A 21,595-nucleotide genomic window follows, 5' to 3' on the forward strand; every position below is an offset into this window, starting at 1 on the left:
GTCTGAAGGGTTTCCCTACTCACAGACCCCTTTATTTACTGCAAGTTAAGCCTCACTGTTAAACAATACATTCTGAAACTATGAAACTGGGCGTGCTGCCTAACACAACACAGCATTACAACTGTGATGGCACCAGGGTGGTTTGAGGATTGGGTGCAATGAAACAGGGAAGGTTCAATCGCCACCCTTACTATTTCTTGTCTTCTTCCCATCCTCACGCCAGATCGTTCCTACCATCCCTGTGAGGTTGTCTTGCCTGGCTGCAAGGTTTTAAAACACCAAATACAAAATTATGAGTGATTACTTACAGGTACATCAGAATATGTATTTATGTACACAAGCACTGGAAGGGAACATAGAATACTAAAGACAATTGATGGGGTAAGACTGGGGGTAATTTTTCTTTCTTCTTCTTTTTTAACTGTTGCATTTGTGCAATCAATTAAAAAGGAGGGAAAATCTCATCAGAGCAACAGGTGAGGAGGGGGGAAACTAGGTAAGTCTCCTTGGAGAACAAAAAATATATTTCAAATACAATAGCCCTCCCATTTGACTTATGGCTCAGGTGACTAAAACACAGTTTGAAGCAGTAACTCTAATAGGCTGAAAATAAAATACTTTTAGCCCTTTTATTCTTCCCTCCTCTTTCCCAAAGAACATGCTACTGAAGCTATTCTTTGGCAGATCTTTCCTGAAAAAACCTTGATGAAAGATATGATAAAGTTCTGAAATAAATTAATATATTTTCTTTCATTTATTCAACAAGCATTTGTTGAGTATCTACTCTGTGGAGGAGACAGAAGAATCCGATGAAAATCCACAATATTCATATATCACAAAATTGTTGCATTTAAACTACCTTGCCTACTGAATGAAAATCAGAGAACAAACCCATTCAGTCTCTAGGAACCAGTAACAAAAAGTAATGTTCTTAGAGAACAAACTTTTTATTTTTTCTTCTTTTTTTTTTTTAAATTTTTTTTGGCCACCTGCGCAGCTTGTGGGATCTTAGTTCCCCGACCAGGGATTGAACCCGGGCCCTCGGCAGTGAAAAACGCCGAGTCCTAACTACTGGACCACCAGGGAATTCCTGAGAACAAAATTTTTAAATGGGGAATATAAATTTAGGTTTTATTACACAGGGAAGTGGATGGATTATGACTCACAAATTTGGGACCTAGTTTCCTTTTAACTTTTGGAAATAATACATTTATTAGGCTAGGCAACAATGATGATAAATTGAAATCACTTCAAGTTCAGGGATCATAAATGTTGCTACATGCCAACTGGCTGTTTGGTTCATTAATTGTGGGTTAAAGTTAGACATTTTCCTAGAACATATGTTAAGTAGTAAAAATTTTATCTATACTTTGATAAAGTATATAAAGTATATTTTCACTGCCTTGTTTTAAAACATTTTTTCTTTTATTTTTTTTGAAGAGTACACTGCATTTATTTAACCCCATAAATTATAACATCTTAACACATGTAAATTATTTGTATTTTTAAAGTGCTTTGAAAGATATTTATTTATTTATTTAAAAAATTTTTTTACTTTTTAATTTTTAAATTTTTTCAATATCCACCAGCCATTGCGTGACACACCAGCTGCCTCCCCAAGGAGCTTGAAGGTGAGGGGAGATGCCCAGTCTTGCCCACCACTTCCAGAGGCCCAGGCCAGCCACAGAGCCCTCAGGTTTGGGGACAGTCCCACCAGCCACTTGCTATTCATGCTTCCCCAGGAGTTGCTGAAACCCAGGTCACAGTTTGCCGTGGACTTGCAGACAACGGCGTCCAGAGGGCTCGTGTTTTACACAGGCACTAAGAACTCCTTTATGGCTCTTTATCTTTCGAAAGGACGTCTGGTCTTTGCACTGGGCGCAGGAGGAAAAAAACTGAAGCTCAAGAGCAAAGTGCAGTGATGGGAAGTGGCACACGGTGGCATTTGGGCAAGATGGAGAAAGGGGGCGCTTGGTTGTGGATGGTCTAAGGGCCCGGGAGGGAAGTTTGCCCGGAAATTCCACCGTCAGCCTCAGAGCACCAGTTTACCTGGGATCGTCTCCATCAGGAAAACCAAAGACCCTCCCCCAAAACAGCTTTGTGGGATGCCTGAGGAACTTTCAGTTGGATTTGAAACCCCTGGACACTGCTTCTGCAAGCTTTGGGGTGTCTCCCTGCTTGGATGGCTCTTTGGAGAAAGGCATCTACTTTTCTCAAGAAGGAGGTCATGTCATCCTAGCTAACTCCGTGCTTTTGGGGCCAGAATTTAAGCTTGTTTTCAGCATTCGCCCGAGAAGTCTCACTGGAACTCTAATTCACATCGGAAGTCAACCTGGGGAGCACTTATGTGTTTATATGGAGGCAGGAAAGGTCACGGCCTCTGTGGGCAGTGAGGCAGGTGGGATCCTGACATCGGTCACACCAAAGCAATCTCTGTGTAACGGACAGTGGCACTCAGTGACAGTCACCATAAAACAGCACATCCTGCACCTGAAACTGGACGCAGACTATAGTTCCACCGCTGGACAGCACCCCGTCCCCACTGCCCGCACGCAGGAGCATCTGCACATTGGAGGTGTCCCAGCTAATTTGAAAACCCTGAAGCTTCCTGCGTGGAAATCCTTTTTTGGCTGCCTGAAGAATATTCAAGTCAACCACATTCCTGTCCCTGTCACTGAAGCCGCAGAAGTTCGGGGGACTGTCAGTCTGAATGGCTGTCCTGACCACTAACTCAAACCCATCACAAGGCAAGGAAGTTCACCTCCGGAAGCACTGATTACCCAACGCCCCTCCCTCTCCCCTCTCAAGGTCGTTCTTGACTTAAGACACCATCCCGATGGGTTTATTAGCAAATCTCATTTTTAATTCCAACCACACATACCCATCATTTTGGCATTCAGTGCTACATATATATTTTACATAAAAATCCCATTTCTTGAAGAGGATGAACAAATCCTTACATGCTTCTGGTAATATCATTTTCCACTAAAAGTTTGATGTCTTTTAAAGAACATTATTTTCCACTTGTTAAAAAAAATATCTTTCAAAGCACTTTAAAAATACAAAAATTTTACATGTGTTAAGATGTTATAATTTATGGGGTTAAATAAATGCAGTGTTCTCTTCCAAAAAAAAAAACCTTTTTTTAAAAAAAAAACTTTATTGTAAGGAGAGAGGGCATTTTACAACAGCAAAGTCAGAAATTCCCCATCACTCAGATAATTTAAATTTATCCTAGGCACATAATAATGCAGCTCAAAACAACCTTAACAAAAACAGCCAAAACTTCTACTATCCCCTCCCCCTTCGCTCGTATGTCCTAACAACTAAACTTTAACAAAAGGAGGGAAGGAAAAAGATCACGATCTCACAGTCCCAGAATTTTCCATTTCTCCCAAACTTAAAAGCCAACAGTAGCCATAAAAAAGTGAGAAAGTGAGGGGTTCTATATGAAGTTACAGATTAAACTGAATGACAGATGTAAAAAATAAACTGAAAAGTTTAGCAATGCTTAAAATGAAATCTGCTTATTACAAAGGACAGATTTTAAAAACGTTTAACATCATTTTAGCTTCATCCTTATGAAGCAACCAAGTTAAAACAATGAAAACAATGACTCATTATATTTTTCCTTATTAAACTCCTGACCATTGTTGACTCCCATCCATTTCTAGTATTCAAATAATGATCTAAACACAGCTCAGACGGAAATAATGTACTTACACTGGCACAACAGGAGACTTCCCAATATTTTATATTTGAAATAACCATTTTTAATTAACCTATTAAGAATTTTAAAACTAATGTTCACATTTTCAATTCAACAAGTCTGTGGGTTAGTTTGCTTTTTGGTTTGTTTGTTGGTTTTGGGGTGGAGGCAGGGACTAAAATCAAAATACATTACTTCCAGAGCTGACAATAATATTGTAATATACAAGTCAACCTTCAAATTCCAGATTTGCTTTTTTCAGCCATGCCTTCATTTTGGTAACAAAAGTGGCCTCCTGTGTGTTTCTATCAAGTCCATTTATAACACATTCAACATAGAGGAATGATAATTTCTCACAAGTTCAGTTGGGATGAGTTGGGGAGTGGGCACCATGTAGAGCTAATGGGAGCACTGTCCCATGGTGTGAGAGTTCAGTTTCTCACCTCACCAGCACCTTCTCTCAATGCCACCTCCCCCAACACAGTAGAGTTTCATTCATAATTTGGATTTTTAAACCAGAAGGTTGTTTTGGTCAATCCAAAATAACCCAAAGAGCTTGCTAAAGTTACATCAATAAGCAGCTTTTTATAGAAGGACTGAAAGAATTAAATAGAAGGCACAGTATAGCACTGTAAAGCTTCTTCAGATCATGATAATCTTTTTGTGTGTATATATGGAACCCAAACTTTCTTTTTTGTTGTTAAAAATGTCTGATGAACAATCAGAAAATCCTTATTTGTCCTCTTTCCCTTTAGTTTTTCTGTATACCATCTCTCGAAAACTGGCCAGAATCTTGTTTTCTCTCTTTCGTCTCTCTTCTTGGTTAAAGGATGCAAGGGCTCTCTTCTCATCAGCACTATAGATCTGGTTCTCTTTTCGCAGTCGCACAGCCTCCATTCGGCGATGCCTGGAGATTATTTTATTTTTGGCTTAATTTCTCAGTAATTATTTTCATAGTGCTTCCTCACTAATCCTTTCGTAATACAGAGTAGTCTATTTAAAAAGCCGACAAATAGAAACTGTTTCTGTAATGAGTTAGATTTTCAAAAGATCATTCATTTTATCTGCTGACATGTCCTTTGATTCATTTCTAGTATTCAAATAATGATCTCTGCGGTTCTGTCAATAGGGTGAATGTTATTAATTTCAAATACTAAGGGCCTAAGTCTGGTTCTGTTATTTCCAGTAAAACAACTAGGAACAGGCAAATTATTAAACTTCCTAAGTGATATGTAGACCTGATAGTAGGATAGATAAGATTTAAGTTGTCATCTAGCAGGTGGAACTTCTTCAAAGTTCTAATTTATCATACAACCAAAAGAACCAGGTTTAAATCTACAATCGAATTTTTGGGTGAGTTTTGTGGGTGGATTTAACTTCCTTAGAATTCAGTTGCAGCTCAAAGAAAAGAAAGAAGGGATTTTAGCACAAGGACCAAATCAGGAAAGTATAGGGGTCGAGGCAGAGGGAAACTCTTACATCATCTTCAAAAGGTCTGCCTATTTAGAAGGAAAACTTCATGAAAACCTGCCTCTTTTATGTATATGTACCCAATCCTACACAATCAATTCAAGATGAAGCTTGAACTATGCCTAGAAAAACAGAGCAAACTGAGTAAGGAGAAGAGGGGAGGATCATTTCAGGTTAGTGTGAAGGTGGGGGAGTGGCAGGTGGTAAGTCAAGGAGACGACAATGTATTTAGGTTGCTCAGGGTATAGTGAGTAGTTTATCTGGAATGGAAAGTGCCATGTGAATGATGCTGTAATAAACATCAATGTACACATCTCCTAGTACATGGGAAAGATTCTCTTGGGTATGTAGGTATGGAGTTGCTGGGTCATAAAATATGTGAATGCTCAACTTCCCAAGATAATGTCAGAATGTTTTCCAAAATCGTTGTACCGATTTATACCACCACTGGCAATACTTAAGAGAGCCTGTGGATCCACATCCTCTCAAATGCTTGGAATTGTCAGAACTTTGAACTTACCTCTATCAAATGGGTGTAAAATGGTATTTCCATATGTTGATTTCCATTTCCAATGATAACGAACATCTTTTTTGTATGTGTAGGCCATATATTTTTTCCTTCTGACAAATGCCTGTTTGTGTCATTTTCCCACTTTTCTTTTGGATTGTTTATAGGTATTCTTTAAATACTCTCAATACTATCAGTTGTGTGTATTACAAGATCTCATCCCAGCTTGGAACTTGTCTTTTTACTTATTTTAAGATGTCTTTTGATAAACAAAAGTTCTTATTTTTAACTCAGGCAAATTTATCAATATATTATTTTATAGTTAGTGCATTTTTTTTGGCCTTCTTTAAGAAATGCTTCCCCACCCCAAGATCTAATAGAAATCTCCTCATATTTTATACTAAGAGTATTAAAGTTGTTTTTGACGTTTAACTCCTGATCTAGCTGCAATGATTTTTAAATATGGTGATACAGGGTTCTACTTTCATCTTTTTCCATACAGATAACCATTTTCTTCCTGATCCATTTATTGCCTAGTTCATTCTTTCCCCGCTGATCTGACATACCAGCTCTTTCATATAACAAAGTTCCATACATGTATGGCTCTGCCCCTGGGCTCTGTATTTTATTCCGTTGAACAGTTCATTTGTTACGCCACTCTTCCAAAGTGCTGCAAGCTTCATAATAAGCCCTCATATATGGTAGGGCAAATCACCTTCCTGCTCTTCTTCAGAAGTAAGATGGCTATTCTTGGCCCTCTAGTCTAACATATAAATTTTAGAACCATCTTATTACGTTTCATGAAAATCTCAGTTGTGATTTTGATTGGAACTGCACTGAATCTACAGATTAATTTTGGAAGAACTGACAACTTTACAATATTGCCTTCCTATTCATGAACATGATACCTCTCCATTTATTTAGGTCTTCTTTAATGTCTCTTAATAATGTCTTATAGTTTTCCCTGTAAAGGTCTTGGACATCTTTTGTGAAGATTTATTCCTAAGTCCTTCATATTCTCTGATACTATTATAAATGTTTTCTTTTTATTTAACTATATTTTCCAGTTCTTTGTTGCTGGTACATAAAAATGCAATTGATTTTTGGGTATTAACATTATATCCAACTATTTGTTAAACCTTCCTATTATTTGTAATTCATCTGAAGATTCTTTAGGATTTTCTATGTAAAAAATCATATCATTCACAAAAAATGACAGTGTTATATCCTCTGTTCTAATTCTTATGCCTCTAATTTCTTTTTCTTGTCTTACTAGTCCTTAGGTATAATGTTTTCAAATATCAGTCCTCAGAATTCCAAGATTCTGGAGATGCTTCAGGGGTTCCACAAATATTTGCCTCCAATTTCACTTAAAAATGTTTACCCACTTTTAAAAGTTTATGAAGTTTTAAAAAATCCAAAATTCAGTTTGATCTTGGTACTGATACCCTATTAGTTCACTCTCCTTGCTCTTCCTGGGACTTTGTTTTCTCTTCCCAATTTTGTATTCCTTTTCTCATGCTAAAACTGATCTCTGTTCTCTGTCATAATCCTTTTCTGCTCTTCATTCTCAGAGTCCAGAGAACTAGAGAGTCCACGTTCTCTGACTCCACAGAGAACTAGAGACAAACTCAGAAAACAGGAAACACTGTCTTATGTAAGTGCTTTCCTAACTACCAGAATGCCACATTCCTCGTGGGGCAGTGATAAATAGCTGAATTTAACTATATCCTCCGGAGGATAAACTATCTGTACCAAAATATGGATTAGAAAAGGACACTGAAAAGACTGATTCTTTGAAGTTGGAGACACAGCCAAGTTGCATACCTACTTGGAATTTTAGACAACTACATTTATACTAACAAAACCAATATTAAACCAATATTTATACTTTACTTTTCATCAGGAATGGTCACTTAATGAAAATCTGTCACCAAAATATAATTTTGGTAGTGAGAAAGGAAACTGACCTCAATGCCAAGAACATACCTGCTACCACTCATTACGTAACCCGAGCATTCAAATGATGCAATTTCTTCACTTGTCAAGCCAATTTCACCTCTTCGTGGGATACGTTTTCCAGCTTTTACATACTCAGCCATAGCTGCACCTTCACCAGGTAACAGAGCATGGCCATAGCTACAAAGTAATATAGAATTCAGAAAAGGTTCATTATAAAAAGTTCATCATCTAAAGAGAGCACAAAAAACCATTTCTCTCAGAGAACAGCAGGAATAACAGTTGCTGGGCAGCATGCTGGGAAGCCCAATGTAAATTACTTTAACTTAACTAGGGAACACTGCACTGTGACCTATATCACTAACCCAGAAATGCAGAGGTACTTTGGAAGAATAAAAGAACTGATGTTAGTGAGCATATACTCATGGTTTACAATTATGGATCAATTTTTCCCACAGGTATTGCCTTTATTGCTTCTGCCTCCAGCGAATTCCTTTTACCTTTTTCCCTTTAAAAAAAAAAGTAAAGAAATAATATATCTCAAATTAACATATTTATTAGACTTATAACCAATAATAATGCTATACAGTAACGGTTCTCAAATAACTTTCATTCAAGGGGACTTTGAAAACTACCATCCCTTCATTCAATTCACTGAATTCTTCTTGAATAGCTATTAAACTCAAAGCTTGTAATATAAAAATAATCTCTGTTCTTATGGCACTTACATATTAATAAGAATATAACACTAATACAATGTAGAATATATAACACATTGCACAAAAGAAAGAAAACGCTATGAGGACTAAAGGATTAAAGAGGGGTAGGAGGACTTCCCTGGTGGTGCAGTGGTTAAGAATCCACCTGCCAATGCAGGGGACATGGGTTCGATCCCTGGTCCGGGAAGATCCCACATGCCGTGGAGCAACTAAGCCCGTGTGCCACAACTACTGAGCCTACGCTCTAGAGCCCACGAGCCACAACTACTGAGCCCGCGTGCCACAACTACTGAAGCCAGTGCACCTAGAGCCCGTACTCTGCAACAAGGGAAGCCACCGCAATGAGAAGCCCGTGCACAGCAACGAAGAGTAGCCCCCGCTCGCTGCAACTAGAGAAAGCCTGCGTGCAGCAAGGAAGACCCAACGCAGCCAAAACAAACAAACAAACAAATTTAAAAAATAAAACAAAGTAAAAAATAAATAAATAAAAAAGAAAGAGGGGTAGGAATCACACCTACCTGTGGAGGGAAGATATTGGGAATCAGCATATGCCCCCTCCTTTTGAAAAGGGCTTTGAAGAATGTTAAGCATTTTAACAGGAAGAAATTGGGGGTAGTAAAGAAATCAGGGCTGGGGAAAGAAGGGAAGGCACATTGGGGGGAGAAATAAGGTGAAAGTGCACAGTGAATACAGGGAAGTTTTAGTTCAGCTCAGTTGGAACCTGGCATCTAAATAAGGGAGTAGAGGAAGATAAGCTTGGAAGAGGAAGTTAGGACCATACTTTTGGGTACGGTACTTTAGAGATTATAAACACACTCTTAACTTACTTCAAAGGTTTATCATCTTGAGAGGCAAGTGTTTTGGGAGCCTCTGGGCCAATCAAATCTGAGGGTTCTTCAGGCTCTGCACAAAAGATGTTCAGAAACATATTCACATTTTGACTAATCAGTTAATTTAATGTCTTATCTGTTCTGAGTCGAAGTCTATCAGAAGAACCTACTTGATCGATCCTTCCAGGGATTCTCCAGAAACTCTTCTTGGGACTCTTTAGAACTTGAATCACTGGAATCTTTTCTGCTCTTCTTAGACTTCTTTTTCTTATATTTCTTCCTGTAATGATTATAATTTGATATAAATTGATTTAATATTCCCATGCTAAAGGGCATCTTATTTTTTTCAAGGCAATGAAGGACTGACTGAAATGATCTGGATGCTCAGCTAATTCAAACTTATTAGAGAAGAACTTTAATTAAAAAAATCTAACTTATTTAACCAAATCATGTTTCACTATAAAAAAAAAGATCCCGGGGCTTCCCTGGTGGCACAGTGGTTAAGAATCTGCCTGCCAATGCAGGGGACACGGGTTCGAGCCCTGGTCCGGGAAGATCCCACATGCCACAGAGCAAGTAAGCCCGTGCGCCACAACTACTGAGCCTGCACTCTAGCGCCCACGCGCCAAAACTACTGAGCTTGTGCTCTAGAGCCCGTGTGCCACAACGAGAGAAGCCACCGCAATAAGCCCGCGGGCACTGCAACGAAGAGTAGCCCCTGCTCGCCAAAACTAGAGAAAGCCCGCGCACAGCAACGAAGACCCAATGCAGCCAAAAATAAATAAATAAATAAATTTATTTTTTTAAAAAAAAAGATCCCTAAGGGAACAATAAAATATAGTTCTCATGTTGTAGAAAGGTAGCAGAAATAAAGCAGTTTAAAAAACAGCTCTTGGGTTTCCCTGGTGGCGCAGTGGTTAAGAATCCGCCAGCCAATGCAGGGGACATGGGTTCGAGCCCTGGTCTGGGAAGATCCCACATGCCACGGAGCAACTAAGCCCGTGCGCCACAACTAGTGAGCCTGCGCTCTGGAGCCCGCGAACCACAACTACTGAAGCACGCATGCCACAGCTACTGAAGCCCGTGCACCTAGAGACCATGCTCCGTAACAAGAGAAGCCACCCACCACAATGAGAAGCCCGCACACAGCAACAAAGAGTAGCCCCCGCTCACTGCAACTAGAGAAAGTCCGCGCACAGCAACGAAGACCCGATGCAGCCAAAAAAAAATAAATAAAATAAATAAATTTATTAAAAAAAATCAAAAAAAAAATAAAAAACAGCTCTTACCAATTTGAACATCAACAATTTTCAGTGTAATGGATTAAAATACATCAAATATGTTTGAATCCTTGGGTTCATAATGATACTAAAAAACCCCAACTCATTATTTTGAAAACTCATAAAACAAAAAAAGTAAGCAATTATTCTGCCCTTACTATACCAACTACACTTCAGAGTAACCAAATAGCTAATGAGGGTAGGTTTCTCATATAGAATTATTCTACCTAATACATGAAGAAAGAAAGCCAGAAGTAGACCATCACCACTTGGCAATGATATAAGAGACCTAGACAATGACTACTGATGCCGGTTATTATGACAAAAAGAGATAACCAGACATTATCTGCCTCCTGCTGCAAGTACACAGCACCGCCTATGAAGTATTCCTGCCAGAAACTCAAATCTGAACCTTATCAAGTGTCTAGACCTAACTGTCAAACTACAGGAAATACAAAGGATAGAAAACATGTTAAAAGAACACTGTAAGAATACAACCAGTAAAATCCATACCGCAGGAAACCCTCCAGGACAAATGATTTTGTTTCTGCTACAAAAAAACTGCAGGAACAAAAAGGGAAGGGGAAGCTATCTATTTAAAGAGATGTAAGAGACATATCAACCAATCACAATTTATGTACATTGTTTGGATCCTAATTTGAATAAACTATACCAAAAACTACTGAGAATTGAATGAACAATTACTGTTAAACATTTTAGGCGGATTAACAGTATTGTACTTTTTTTTTTTTTAAAGAATGCCTATCTTTTAGAGAAACTCGCAGCTTTATGGATGAAATGATATCTGGTATTGGTTTCAAAATAATGGCGGGGCAGGCATTAGAGACTGCCAATGAGTTGATACTTGTTCACGCTGGGTGATGGTGACATGGAGGTCCATTACACTATTTTAAATAATTTTCTATATTTTTGAACTTTTCCATAATAAAAATTAAAGAAAAAAACTGACGATCTGCGTTTCTTCTTCTTTTCCTTTTTCTTGGCTTTCTTTGCTCTCCTTTTTGTATCTCCATCTGCAAATTAAAGCACATTATAATTAAAAAAATTTTTAATTCTAAAACCCCAATACTCTTGAGTAGATAAATATCTTATTACTCTTCCATTTGTTGTTACAGAGAAATTAATTCATTCAAATTCATTCAAACATTTATTTCTACTTGTTAGGAAATGTGCTAGGCACGGAGGACATAGAAATTAAAATTGCATTTGGTTATATAGGGTATTATTATTAACCTTATTGCATGAGATAATAGTATTGTGGTCAGATACGAAAATGTCCTTATTGTTTAGAGGTGTATACAGAAATATTTAGGGTGGCAGTGTGGTATTTGTAATTTACCTTGACTATCTCAACAAAAAAATCCCTATCTGAAGCAAATATGTCAAAATGCTAACAAATGTTAAACCTGAGTGACAAGTACTGTACATGGCATTAATAATACTACTCCCTTTACTTTTCTCAGTGTTTGAGTATTTTCATGATGTGTGTGTTTGGGGGTTCGCTTTCCAGGAGCTCATTCTAGTGGAGGAGACACAGGGAAAGAGGCAAGTAGAATCTGAGTGAGAGGGAAGCATGGGGTGCTCTGGGCATACAGAGGAGTCTCAAAATCAGGCTGATTTGGGGAGGGTGGCTGAGGAACGGTTGACCAGGAAAAGGTGACTCTTAAGCTAGTTCTTTTTAAAATCAGTTTCATTACAAAAGTAATGCATGCCCATCATAGCAATGAGTAAGCCAAGCCGCGTGCAGGGAGAGACCGGCATTGTAGGCAGATGGACTCTCTGCACCAAGCGACAGAGTCAAGAGAAAGGACGTGCAGTATCAAGGAGATGGAAAGTCATTCTTAGGCCAAAGAGGACGCTGCAGGAGAGCCACAGGGTACGTGTGATGCGAGAGATCAATCGGGATCTGACTTTACCCTGAAGGCCATGGAGAACTGTGGAAGGATTTTAAGTAGGGACCGCCATGCTCAGATTTGCGCTTCAAGAAAGCTCAGCCTTCCAGCAGTGAGGAAGAAAGGTGACAGTGAGGGGCAGGAAACCCAGGTGACATCAGAGGAAGGGGTGCCTTAGTGTAACGTGTCCCCAGAGGAGGCACCCTCTGTCAGTCATCAGCCAGGAGAGGGCGCAAAAAGGTGGCTTTTTTGTGATGTGCCGCCCCACAGGAAGTGTGACACCTAAATCAGCTGCTGGCCTGAGGGAGTCCCCTATGGTGCACCTTTTTGAAAATTGCACAAAGGCGCCCACTGAGTGTGAGAATCTCACAAAAGAGCCGCTCCACTGGGCTGAGGCAGCCCCCTGTGGCTTGGTTTGGCACCACACGTCTCACAGACTAACCCCAACTTGGTTCGGTGCCACATGCCTTGTACAGCTACACACAACCAATCTGTAGTCACATGGCTTAGGTTTGAATCCCAACTGTGTGGTCTTGGGTGCAGTACTTATAACCTGCTCTGGGCCTCCATTTCTCCATCTCTAAGATGTGTCCTTCAGTGACTGTGTGGATTAAATAGCAATAATGCATATCAAGCACTTAGCAGGGTGCCCAACACAAAGTCAGTGAGTGTTTAAAACTCTTGGCTATTACTGTTTTTAAGAACCTTCTTCTAAAATAAGCTTTCAAGAAGTACAACTAGTTTTGAAGCAAGGCTCACAGAAGGATGTTGGCTTTCTTACCACTAGAGTCTGTTTCAGAATCAGAGTCACTGTCACTATCATCAGAATACTTCTTGTGTTTTCTTTTAGATGATTTTTTCTTCCTCCTTTTCTTGGATCTTTCTTTTGAATGACTAGACTTCTTCTTCTTCTTCTTTTCTTCTACATAAAATACAAATAAAAAACTAACTTCTAAAGAAGTGTTTCTGAGCATCAATTTTATTGTATTAAAAATACTGAAAGGGAATTGATGACAGGCGATTTGAGTAAAGTCTAATGTTCAACTATTTATAAACGTATTTTTTAAACTTCTCAATAAAAATGTCCTATATTTAAAAAATACCTTCTGAAGTAGAAGCTGAAGTGGTGCTTTTCTTTGGCTCTTCGTCCTCTACTGGTGTATGTTCATCAGAGCTGAATTTAAAGAAAATTGTAGTAAGAATCAGAAAAGTGATAAAATATGGACCACAGAGTATAAAAATATACACTTAAAATTTTTCAATAACAAATTGATTGTCTAAGAACCATTCAAAGCCAGCACCGGACTGCTTTTTTAACAGTATAGCTTATCGGCCAACCACCTTCATAATAGTAGAATAATCACTTACATTTGCATAAAGCTTTCGAGTTAACAAAATGCTATTCACACTGAAAGCAGCATGAAGGATTTATATTTTCGAAGAAACCACAAGGCAAATGCAGGGAAACAGGAACCATAAGGAAAGAGAGAGAAACTGGAGATAAGAAGGCTGAGGGAAGACTTCATAATTTCATTCTACTTGAGGAACAGACATACAGTAGAGCAACAACTGTTCTGTCTCCCCAGAGCAAGAATCTAACACACTACAGCTATAGAGATTTCATCCTGTTTTAAGAGAATTCTGAAAATGAGTATTATTAACATTCTACAATAGCTTAAAAAGGGAATTTCCATATCACGGTCTTTTCCTCTGAAGATCACATCTGGAATAATTTAGAAATTGCCTAGAAAATTATATTTAGGATTCCTTTCAACTCTAATTCTTTGAGTATTCTTTTAAAATAAATAAATTTATGTATTTATTTTTATTCTTGGCTGCGTTGGGTCTTTCTTGCTGCACGCGGGCTTTCTCTAGTTTCGGCGAGCAGGGGCTACTCTCTGTTGCGGTGCGCGGGCTTCTCATTGCGATGGCTCCCCTTGTTGCAGAGCACAGGCTCTAGGCACGTGGGCTTCAGTAGTTGTGGCGCATGGGCTCTAGAGTGCAGGCTCAGTAGTTGTGGCACACGGGCTTAGTTGCTCCGTGGCATGTGGGATCTTCTCGGTCCAGGACTTGAGCCCGTGTCCCCTGTATTGGCAGGGAGATTCTTAACCACTGCACCACCAGGAAGTCCTCTTTGAGTATTTTAAAGGTATCTGTTAGAACAAGTTTCAGTATCTCAACATAATAAAGACAATATATGACAAGCCCACAGTTAACATCATACTCAATGGTGAAAAGCTAAACAAGACAAGGATGCCCACTCTCACCACTTTTATTCAACATAGTATTGGAAGTCCTAGCCAGAGCAATTAGGCAAGAACAAGAAATAAAAGGCATCCAAATTGGAAAGGAAGAAGTAAAACTGTCATTATTTGCAGATGACATGATACTATATATAGAAAATCCCAAAGACTCCACCAAAAGACTCAGCACCAATAAATGAATTCAGTAAAGTTGCAGGATACAAAATCAATACACAGAAATTCGTTGCATTTCTATACACTAATAACGAATTATCAGAAAATGAAACTAAGAAAACAATTCCATCAAAAAGAATAAAATACCTAGAAATAAATTTAACCAAGGAAGTGGAAGACTTGTACACTGAAAACTATAAGACATTGATGAAATAAATTGAAGAAGACACAAAGAAATGGATTTTCTATGCTCACATATTGGAAGAATTAATATTGTTAAAATATCCATACTACCCAAAGCAATCTACAGATTCAATGAAACTCCTACCAAAATTCCAACGGTATTTTTTCACAGAAATAGAACAAACAGTCCTAAAATCTGCATGAAACCACAAAAGACCCTGAATAGCCAAAGCAATCTTGAGCAAGAAGAACAAAGCTCGAGGCATCATGCTCCCTGATTTCAAACTATACTACAAAGCTACAGTAATCAAAACAGTACGGTACTGCCATAAAAACAGACATATAGATCAATGGAACAAAACAGATAGCCCAGAAATAAATCCATGTATATATGGTCAATTAATTTATGGCAAAGGAGCCAATAATATACAATGAGGAAAGGACAGTCTGTTCAATAAATGGTGCTGGGAAAACTGGATAGCTACATGCAAAAGAAGGAAATGGACCACTATCTTACACCATTACACAAAAATTAACTCAAAATGGATTAAAGACTTGAATGTAAAACCTGAAACCATAAAACTCCTAGAAGAAAACATAGGTGGTAAGCTCCCTGACATAGGTCTTGGCAATGATTTTTTGGATTTGACACCAAAAGCAAAGGTAACAAAAGCAAAAATCAATAAACGTGACTATATCAAACTAAAAATCTTCTGCACAGCAAAGGAAACCATCAACAAAATGAAAAGGCAACCTACTGAATGGGAGAAAATATTTGCAAATCATATCTGATGAGGGGTTAATATCCAAAATATATAAAGAACTCATACAACTCAACAGCAAACAAACAATGTGATTTAAAAATAGGCAGAGGATCTGAATAGACATTTTTCCAAAGAAGACACACAGATGGCCAACAGGTACATAAAAAGATGCTCAACATCACTAATGATCAGGGAAATGCAAATCAAAACCAAAATGAGATATCACTTCACACCTGTTAGGATGAATATTATCAAAGAGACAGGAGGTAACAAGTGTTGGTGAGGATGTGGAGAAGAGGGAACACTTGTACCCTGTTAGTGGGAATATAAATTGGTACAGCCATTACAGAATTCAGTATGGAGGTTCTTCAAAAAATTAAAAATTGAACTACCATATAATCCAACAATCCCACTTCTGGATATATATCTGAAGGAAATGAAATCAGTATCTCAAAGATATATCTGCATTCTCATGCTCATTGCAGCATTATTTACAATAGCCAAGATATAGAAACAACCAAATATCCACTAAAAGATGAATGGATAAAAAAGAACTGTGAGAAATATACACACACACACCCCCCACAGTAGAATATTATTCATCCTTAAAAAAGAAAGAATCTTGCCATTTTAGACAACATGAATGGACTGTGAGGGCATTTGCTAAATGAAATAAGTCAGACAGAGAAAGACAAATATCATATGATCTCACTTATATGTGAACTCTAAAAAACAAAAAACAAAAAACCACCAAGCTCACAGACACAGAGAACAGAATGATGGTTGCCAGAGGGTGGGGCATGGGTAAAATGTGTGAAGGGTATAAAAAAGTACAAACTTCCAGTTATAGAATAAATAAGTCCTGGGGATGTAATGTATAGCATGGCGACTACAGTTAATAATACTGGGGCTTCCCTGGTGGCACAGTGGTTAAGAATCCGTCTGCCAATGCAGAGGACACGGGTTCGAGCCCTGGTCCGGGAAGATCCCATGTGCTGCAGAGCAACTAAGCCCATGCGCCACAACTACTAAGCCTGCGCTCTAGAACCCGCGAGCCGCAACTACTGAAGCCCGCACGCCTAGAGCCCGTGCTCTGCAACAAGAGAAGCCACCGCAATGAGAAGCCCGCGCACCGCAACAAAGAGCAGCCCCCACTCGCTGCAACTAGAGAAAGCCCGTGTGCAGCGACAAAGACCCAACTCAGCCAAAAATAAAAATAAAATAATAATAATACTGTATTGCATATTTGAAAACTGCTAAGAAAGTAAATCTTAGAAGTTCTCATCACAAGAAAAAAAAATTTATAACTATGTATGGTAATGGATGTTAACCAGACTTATTGTGGTGATTGTTTTGCAATATATACAAATATCAAATCATTATGTTGTATGCCTGAAACTAATACTGTATGTCAATTATACCTCAATAAAAAAAATAACAGGTGGTGGGAAAAAAATAATTTTTTTAAGAAGAAAAAAGAACTCTCAGATAATAATGCTTTATCACCCTGTTACAAATAACAGGTTTACCTGTCAAGCACATTGTCTCAACTCAATCTAAAGAAAACACAGAAATAGAGGAGAGGGAAGAAGCAGCTTATGAATAGCACCAAAGAGAAAAAAAAAATAGGTAAAAAGAAAAAGTATTAGGCCTTCAACAATACTGCATGCAGGAAACTAAACAAACCCATATCAGTATATTCATTTTAAAAAAACGCTTTGTAATGCTAATGTCTGACATGCAATCAATTACTGGATTGAGAAAAAATAATTCAAAATAATATAAAAGTATTTGTTTCAACACTGAACCCTTCTATGAATAGGAAATTAGCACCTCATGAATTACAACTTAAAGAGAACAATTAGCATGCTAAAATCCACTAGGAGCATGTTTTAATCCTTAGGTATGTTCAATGTTTTTAAAACTTAAGGAGTAGAATAGCATAACTCATAAGAAAGAGGAAAAAAAGAGCTGTAGTTAAAGTTCTTAACAAAAAATTTGACAATAGACTCTGGATTTAAACAAATGTTGCATTTAAAAAATATATTTTTAAATCACTTACTCTGGTTCTGGATTCTTTGGAGAAAGTCCCCATACTTCAGGAGCTCCCAATTCTCCAATCCTCTCTCTCTCACTTAATCTCCTAGAAGAGATAAGCAGGTAAATTATAACTCCATGGCTAAACTGTTTCCTAAATATATAATAAAAGTCAAAGGAGTCCAGTTAAGTTCCATTTTCCCTTTACAGTTTAAACTTTAAACTAATAAAAACTTGGTTTAAATGTAAACTCAACACTTAGGATCTGATGTTCTGACAGTACTATCAAATGGTACAGACTACAGACAGCCTGACAGGCCAGGCCAGAAATTCAGCCTGGGAGGCTGTCGAGTGTGTCCCTTCCGCCACATGCATGACATAGCTCCTAACTGCTCCTTTCATCTTCTGCAATATGTGACAGAGACAGTCTTACATTTGGAAATAACTTCAGTTGTTTATGTATCCTTAGGAAAGTAAAGAGAATTCTCTACTTTTGATAAGGTCAAACCTTCTGTTTTCAGAAACTCAGGAATTAATGAAGAAAATAACAACAAAGCATTAGAAGTAGAAAATAAAAGGAGCTCTGAAAGTGAAAGAAAAGTTTTATTTGACAAAAACTGTACTCAATGAGGTACAGCACTTGTTTTCTGTTTTCCCTTTAATTCCTTTTTCAAAAAGGAGTAAATCCTCTATCTACTCTTGGAAGACACAAAATTTTTTGTTTTATCTTATGTTTGTGATTTCTTCTCTTAATTTTTGATATTACTTACAAACACACACACAAAACACAAAAAAACTAAGGCTTAATTCCTCAAAGTTTAGCTGCTGTGATGCCACTTGTTTAAAAAAAAAACCTTACAAAATAAATATAATTGGTTTGATTTTTTAAAAATAAATTATTTTTCTTCTTTATTCAGGGTAAAAGGTGTAATCATGCAGAGTCAGACTCAGGTTTCCCACTTGAAGTAACATGGACCTGGAGTCTGTCATGCAGAGTGAAGTAAGTGAGAAAGAGAAAAACAAATACCGTATGCTAACACATATATATATGGAATCTAAAAAAAAAAAAAAATGGTTCTGAAGAACCTAGGGGCAGGACAGGAATAAAGAGGCAGCCATAGAGAATGGACTTGAGGACACCGGGAGTGGGAAGTGTTAGCTGGAACGAAGCGAGAGTGGCATGGACATATATGCACTACCAAATGTAAAGTAGATAGCTTGTGGGAAGCAGCTGCCTAGCACACGGAGATCAGCTTGGTGCTTTGTGACCACCTAGCGGGGTGGGATAGGGAGGGTGGGAGGGAGGAGATATGGGGATATATGTATATGTATAGCTGATTCACTTTGTTATAAAGCAGAAACTAATACACCATTGTAAAGCAATTATACTCCAATAAAGATTAAAAAAAAATCTAATAGGGGACATACTTATAGCCAAACTTTGAATATACACATATAGGACAAAGAATGCCTGACAGGCTGAAAAAAGCAAGCAGTCAAGTTCTTATCCCTCCCACCACCTGACTTCATCTGTACTCTTAAGATAAATTATTTATCTTCTAGATGTACAAATGCAAATTTCATCCAAGGAATTCTGACATCTTTTGGTGAGGAATGTCTAATAAGAAAACTGGATGCTTTTTGATCGACACAGCCTGGGGGTAACTTTCTGGAAATTCTAATTTGGAAAAGTAGGTCTCCAACCTAACTCAGGGCTGTTTTTACTGTTTCTGCTCCCATGCCCAAAACACTAACAGCTAACACTTAAGGACTATTTATTATGTTCCGGGCACTAAGTCATTACAACTCTTAAAAAGCTTTCGTGCTAATTTTATCCCCTTTTAAATGGTGAAGAAATGAAACTCAGAGAGGTTAAGTGACTTGCCCAAGGTCACACAACTATTAAGCAGCAAAGGATGGCTTCAAACTCAGGCAGTCCGATTCTGGAGCCTGTCCTCTTCATCACTACGTTTTATTACCTCCCACTCCTGGAAGAAAAAGATTCATGAAGACATCGCTCAGCTGTTGGAACCTTAACCTGCTCCTAAATGCCTGTTATACTTTTTAATTTCTTGGCTTTTTTAACAAAACACATACAGTATGGTAAAGCACTCAGTACAGTAACTGATACACAATTTAACAACCAATAAGTGTTAGATATTAAGACTTACAAAGCATATAATAACTATATATGAAGTATAACCTTTAAAAATTGTGAATCACTATATTGTACACCTGTAACTTAAAACACTGTACATCAACTATAATTCAATTTTTAAAAAGTAAAAAAAAATTTTAAAACTTACAAAGCAATAATTATAACCCTTTTCCTTTCTCCTTCTTAAACTATTCATTTTCCACTCCAATACTCAGTCTCATTAGAGGAGATCTGATCTCACCCTGACCTCATTTCTCATGGTCAAGATTGAGACCACTTGACAAGATCTTTCTCAGTGTAGTCCAATCTACAGTTTAGCAGATCACTTTTCCTACATTTATTCAAACATCTTGTTTCAGAGGTTTTCCTCCCCTCCAATTTAAACCTTAATCTCAACCCTTCCCAAATCGCTACAAAACAATTCCACTCACTTACCCTATCATCTCAAACCCGTTTGATCATTCAACAAGCAGTGGTTGCGCGCCTACAAAGTGCTAGACACTGTGAATTTTGTGATCAATAAAACCGGGCTCCTCCTTTCCGTGAGCTCAGTCTAGTGGGGAATAAAACATGCTCACGAATGATAACGACACACCAAGTAAATGCTATAATTCCGGTACGTCTGAGGCTCCTGGCCATGTCCGCTACAAGCCAGGAGGCAGGAGGGGGTTGCGAGAGCCCAGGGCACTAGATGAAGGGGCCCGAGGAGGAGTGAAAACCTAGGGTAGAAAAGGCGAATAAGCTGTTATCGTGGGTGGACTGAAGGAGGGGATGAAAATGGGCGCAAGTCAGGGAGAGAGCGCGAAATGGGTATAGTCGGGAGCAAGATGAACAATAAATCGGACACTGAAGGCTGGTGGGCTCACGAAAGATAAGGTGCGTTCGTCTCACTCACTTCTGCCGCAGGCTCTCTTCCCTCTCCTTGTCCAGGAGGCTAGGCCATGGCTTGTCGCTCCCGTAGGGGCGTGAGTAGCCGCCATAATAGGCGGACGAGGAGGCAGAAGCGAAAGGGGCGCCCCGCGGCGCGGAAGGCCGCTCTCGAGAGCGTGACCGCGAGCGGGAGCGGTAGGACTGGTTTCGGGAGCCTTGGCTGGGGCCACTCAGTTGATGGCTAAGGCCATTCCGGTCCCCGGACCGAGAGCAAGAGTGCGAGCGAGAGCGGCGGCCCCGCGGGGAGCGAGAGGATTTGCTGGGCTTAGGGCTCTTCGACGAACTGCGACGCTTCCCCCCGGAGCCCGAGGCCTCCCACTCCGGGCTGCGGGAGCCAGACACCGGAGCCATAGCTGTTGCTGGGTCCCCGAAGCCGTGGGAGAAGGGGGCGCTCTCGCAAGTTGGGAAGATCTCCGTTGCCTTGGCTCCCAGGACCAGCAGCCGCGACACCACCCAAACCTGATAAAACCTTGGAAACAGTTCCGAGTACGTCTGCAAATCCCTTCCCCGGACCTAGGCGGTCCTGCCAATGGGACGGGATGTGTGTATCCGTATAAAGAAGCCGGTGGGGCAACCAGGTCGGCTCATCCTTCGGGTTCCGAGTGAGGCTGCTCAAGTCTAAGCTCTACTGAAGACCGTGTACTTTTTTCAGCTTTGAGTTGAAATAGTTGAAGGGAAGGACGACAGGCCACAGGACACATGTCACTGAGCGGCCGTA

General features: G+C 39.0%; 1 protein-coding gene across 1 annotated transcript; it reads right to left on the bottom strand.

The window, feature by feature from the left end:
* Positions 1-1,181: 1,181 nt before the first annotated feature.
* LOC118888798 (NFKB activating protein) lies at positions 1,182-21,370 on the bottom strand. Its single transcript, XM_036840259.1, has 9 exons — positions 20,843-21,370; positions 17,815-17,895; positions 13,492-13,562; positions 13,170-13,310; positions 11,446-11,509; positions 9,366-9,475; positions 9,193-9,268; positions 7,677-7,826; positions 1,182-4,616 (listed from the first exon to the last, which is right to left on the bottom strand). The coding sequence occupies exons 1-9, from the start codon at positions 21,226-21,228 to the stop codon at positions 4,442-4,444; spliced, it is 1,254 nt and encodes a 417-aa protein (XP_036696154.1). The 5' UTR covers positions 21,229-21,370; the 3' UTR covers positions 1,182-4,441.
* Between the last annotated feature and the right edge of the window lie 225 nt (positions 21,371-21,595).

The sequence above is a fragment of the Balaenoptera musculus genome, chromosome X, assembly GCF_009873245.2.
Source record: "Balaenoptera musculus isolate JJ_BM4_2016_0621 chromosome X, mBalMus1.pri.v3, whole genome shotgun sequence".
Taxonomy (NCBI): Eukaryota; Metazoa; Chordata; class Mammalia; order Artiodactyla; family Balaenopteridae; genus Balaenoptera; species Balaenoptera musculus.

What these genes read in the sequence shown, in the direction of transcription:
- LOC118888798 (XM_036840259.1), bottom strand. Translation starts at nt 21,228, where the DNA reads ATGGCTCCGGTGTCTGGCTCCCGCAGCCCGGAGTGGGAGGCCTCGGGC. An exon ending in CCAAAGAATCCAGAACCAGA is followed by an intron (nt 13,563 to 17,814) that starts GTAAGTGATTTA and finishes CTTTAAATTCAG; the next exon opens with CTCTGATGAACATACACCAG. An exon ending in CAAGATGATAAACCTTTGAA is followed by an intron (nt 7,827 to 9,192) that starts GTAAGTTAAGAG and finishes ATTACTTTGTAG; the next exon opens with CTATGGCCATGCTCTGTTAC.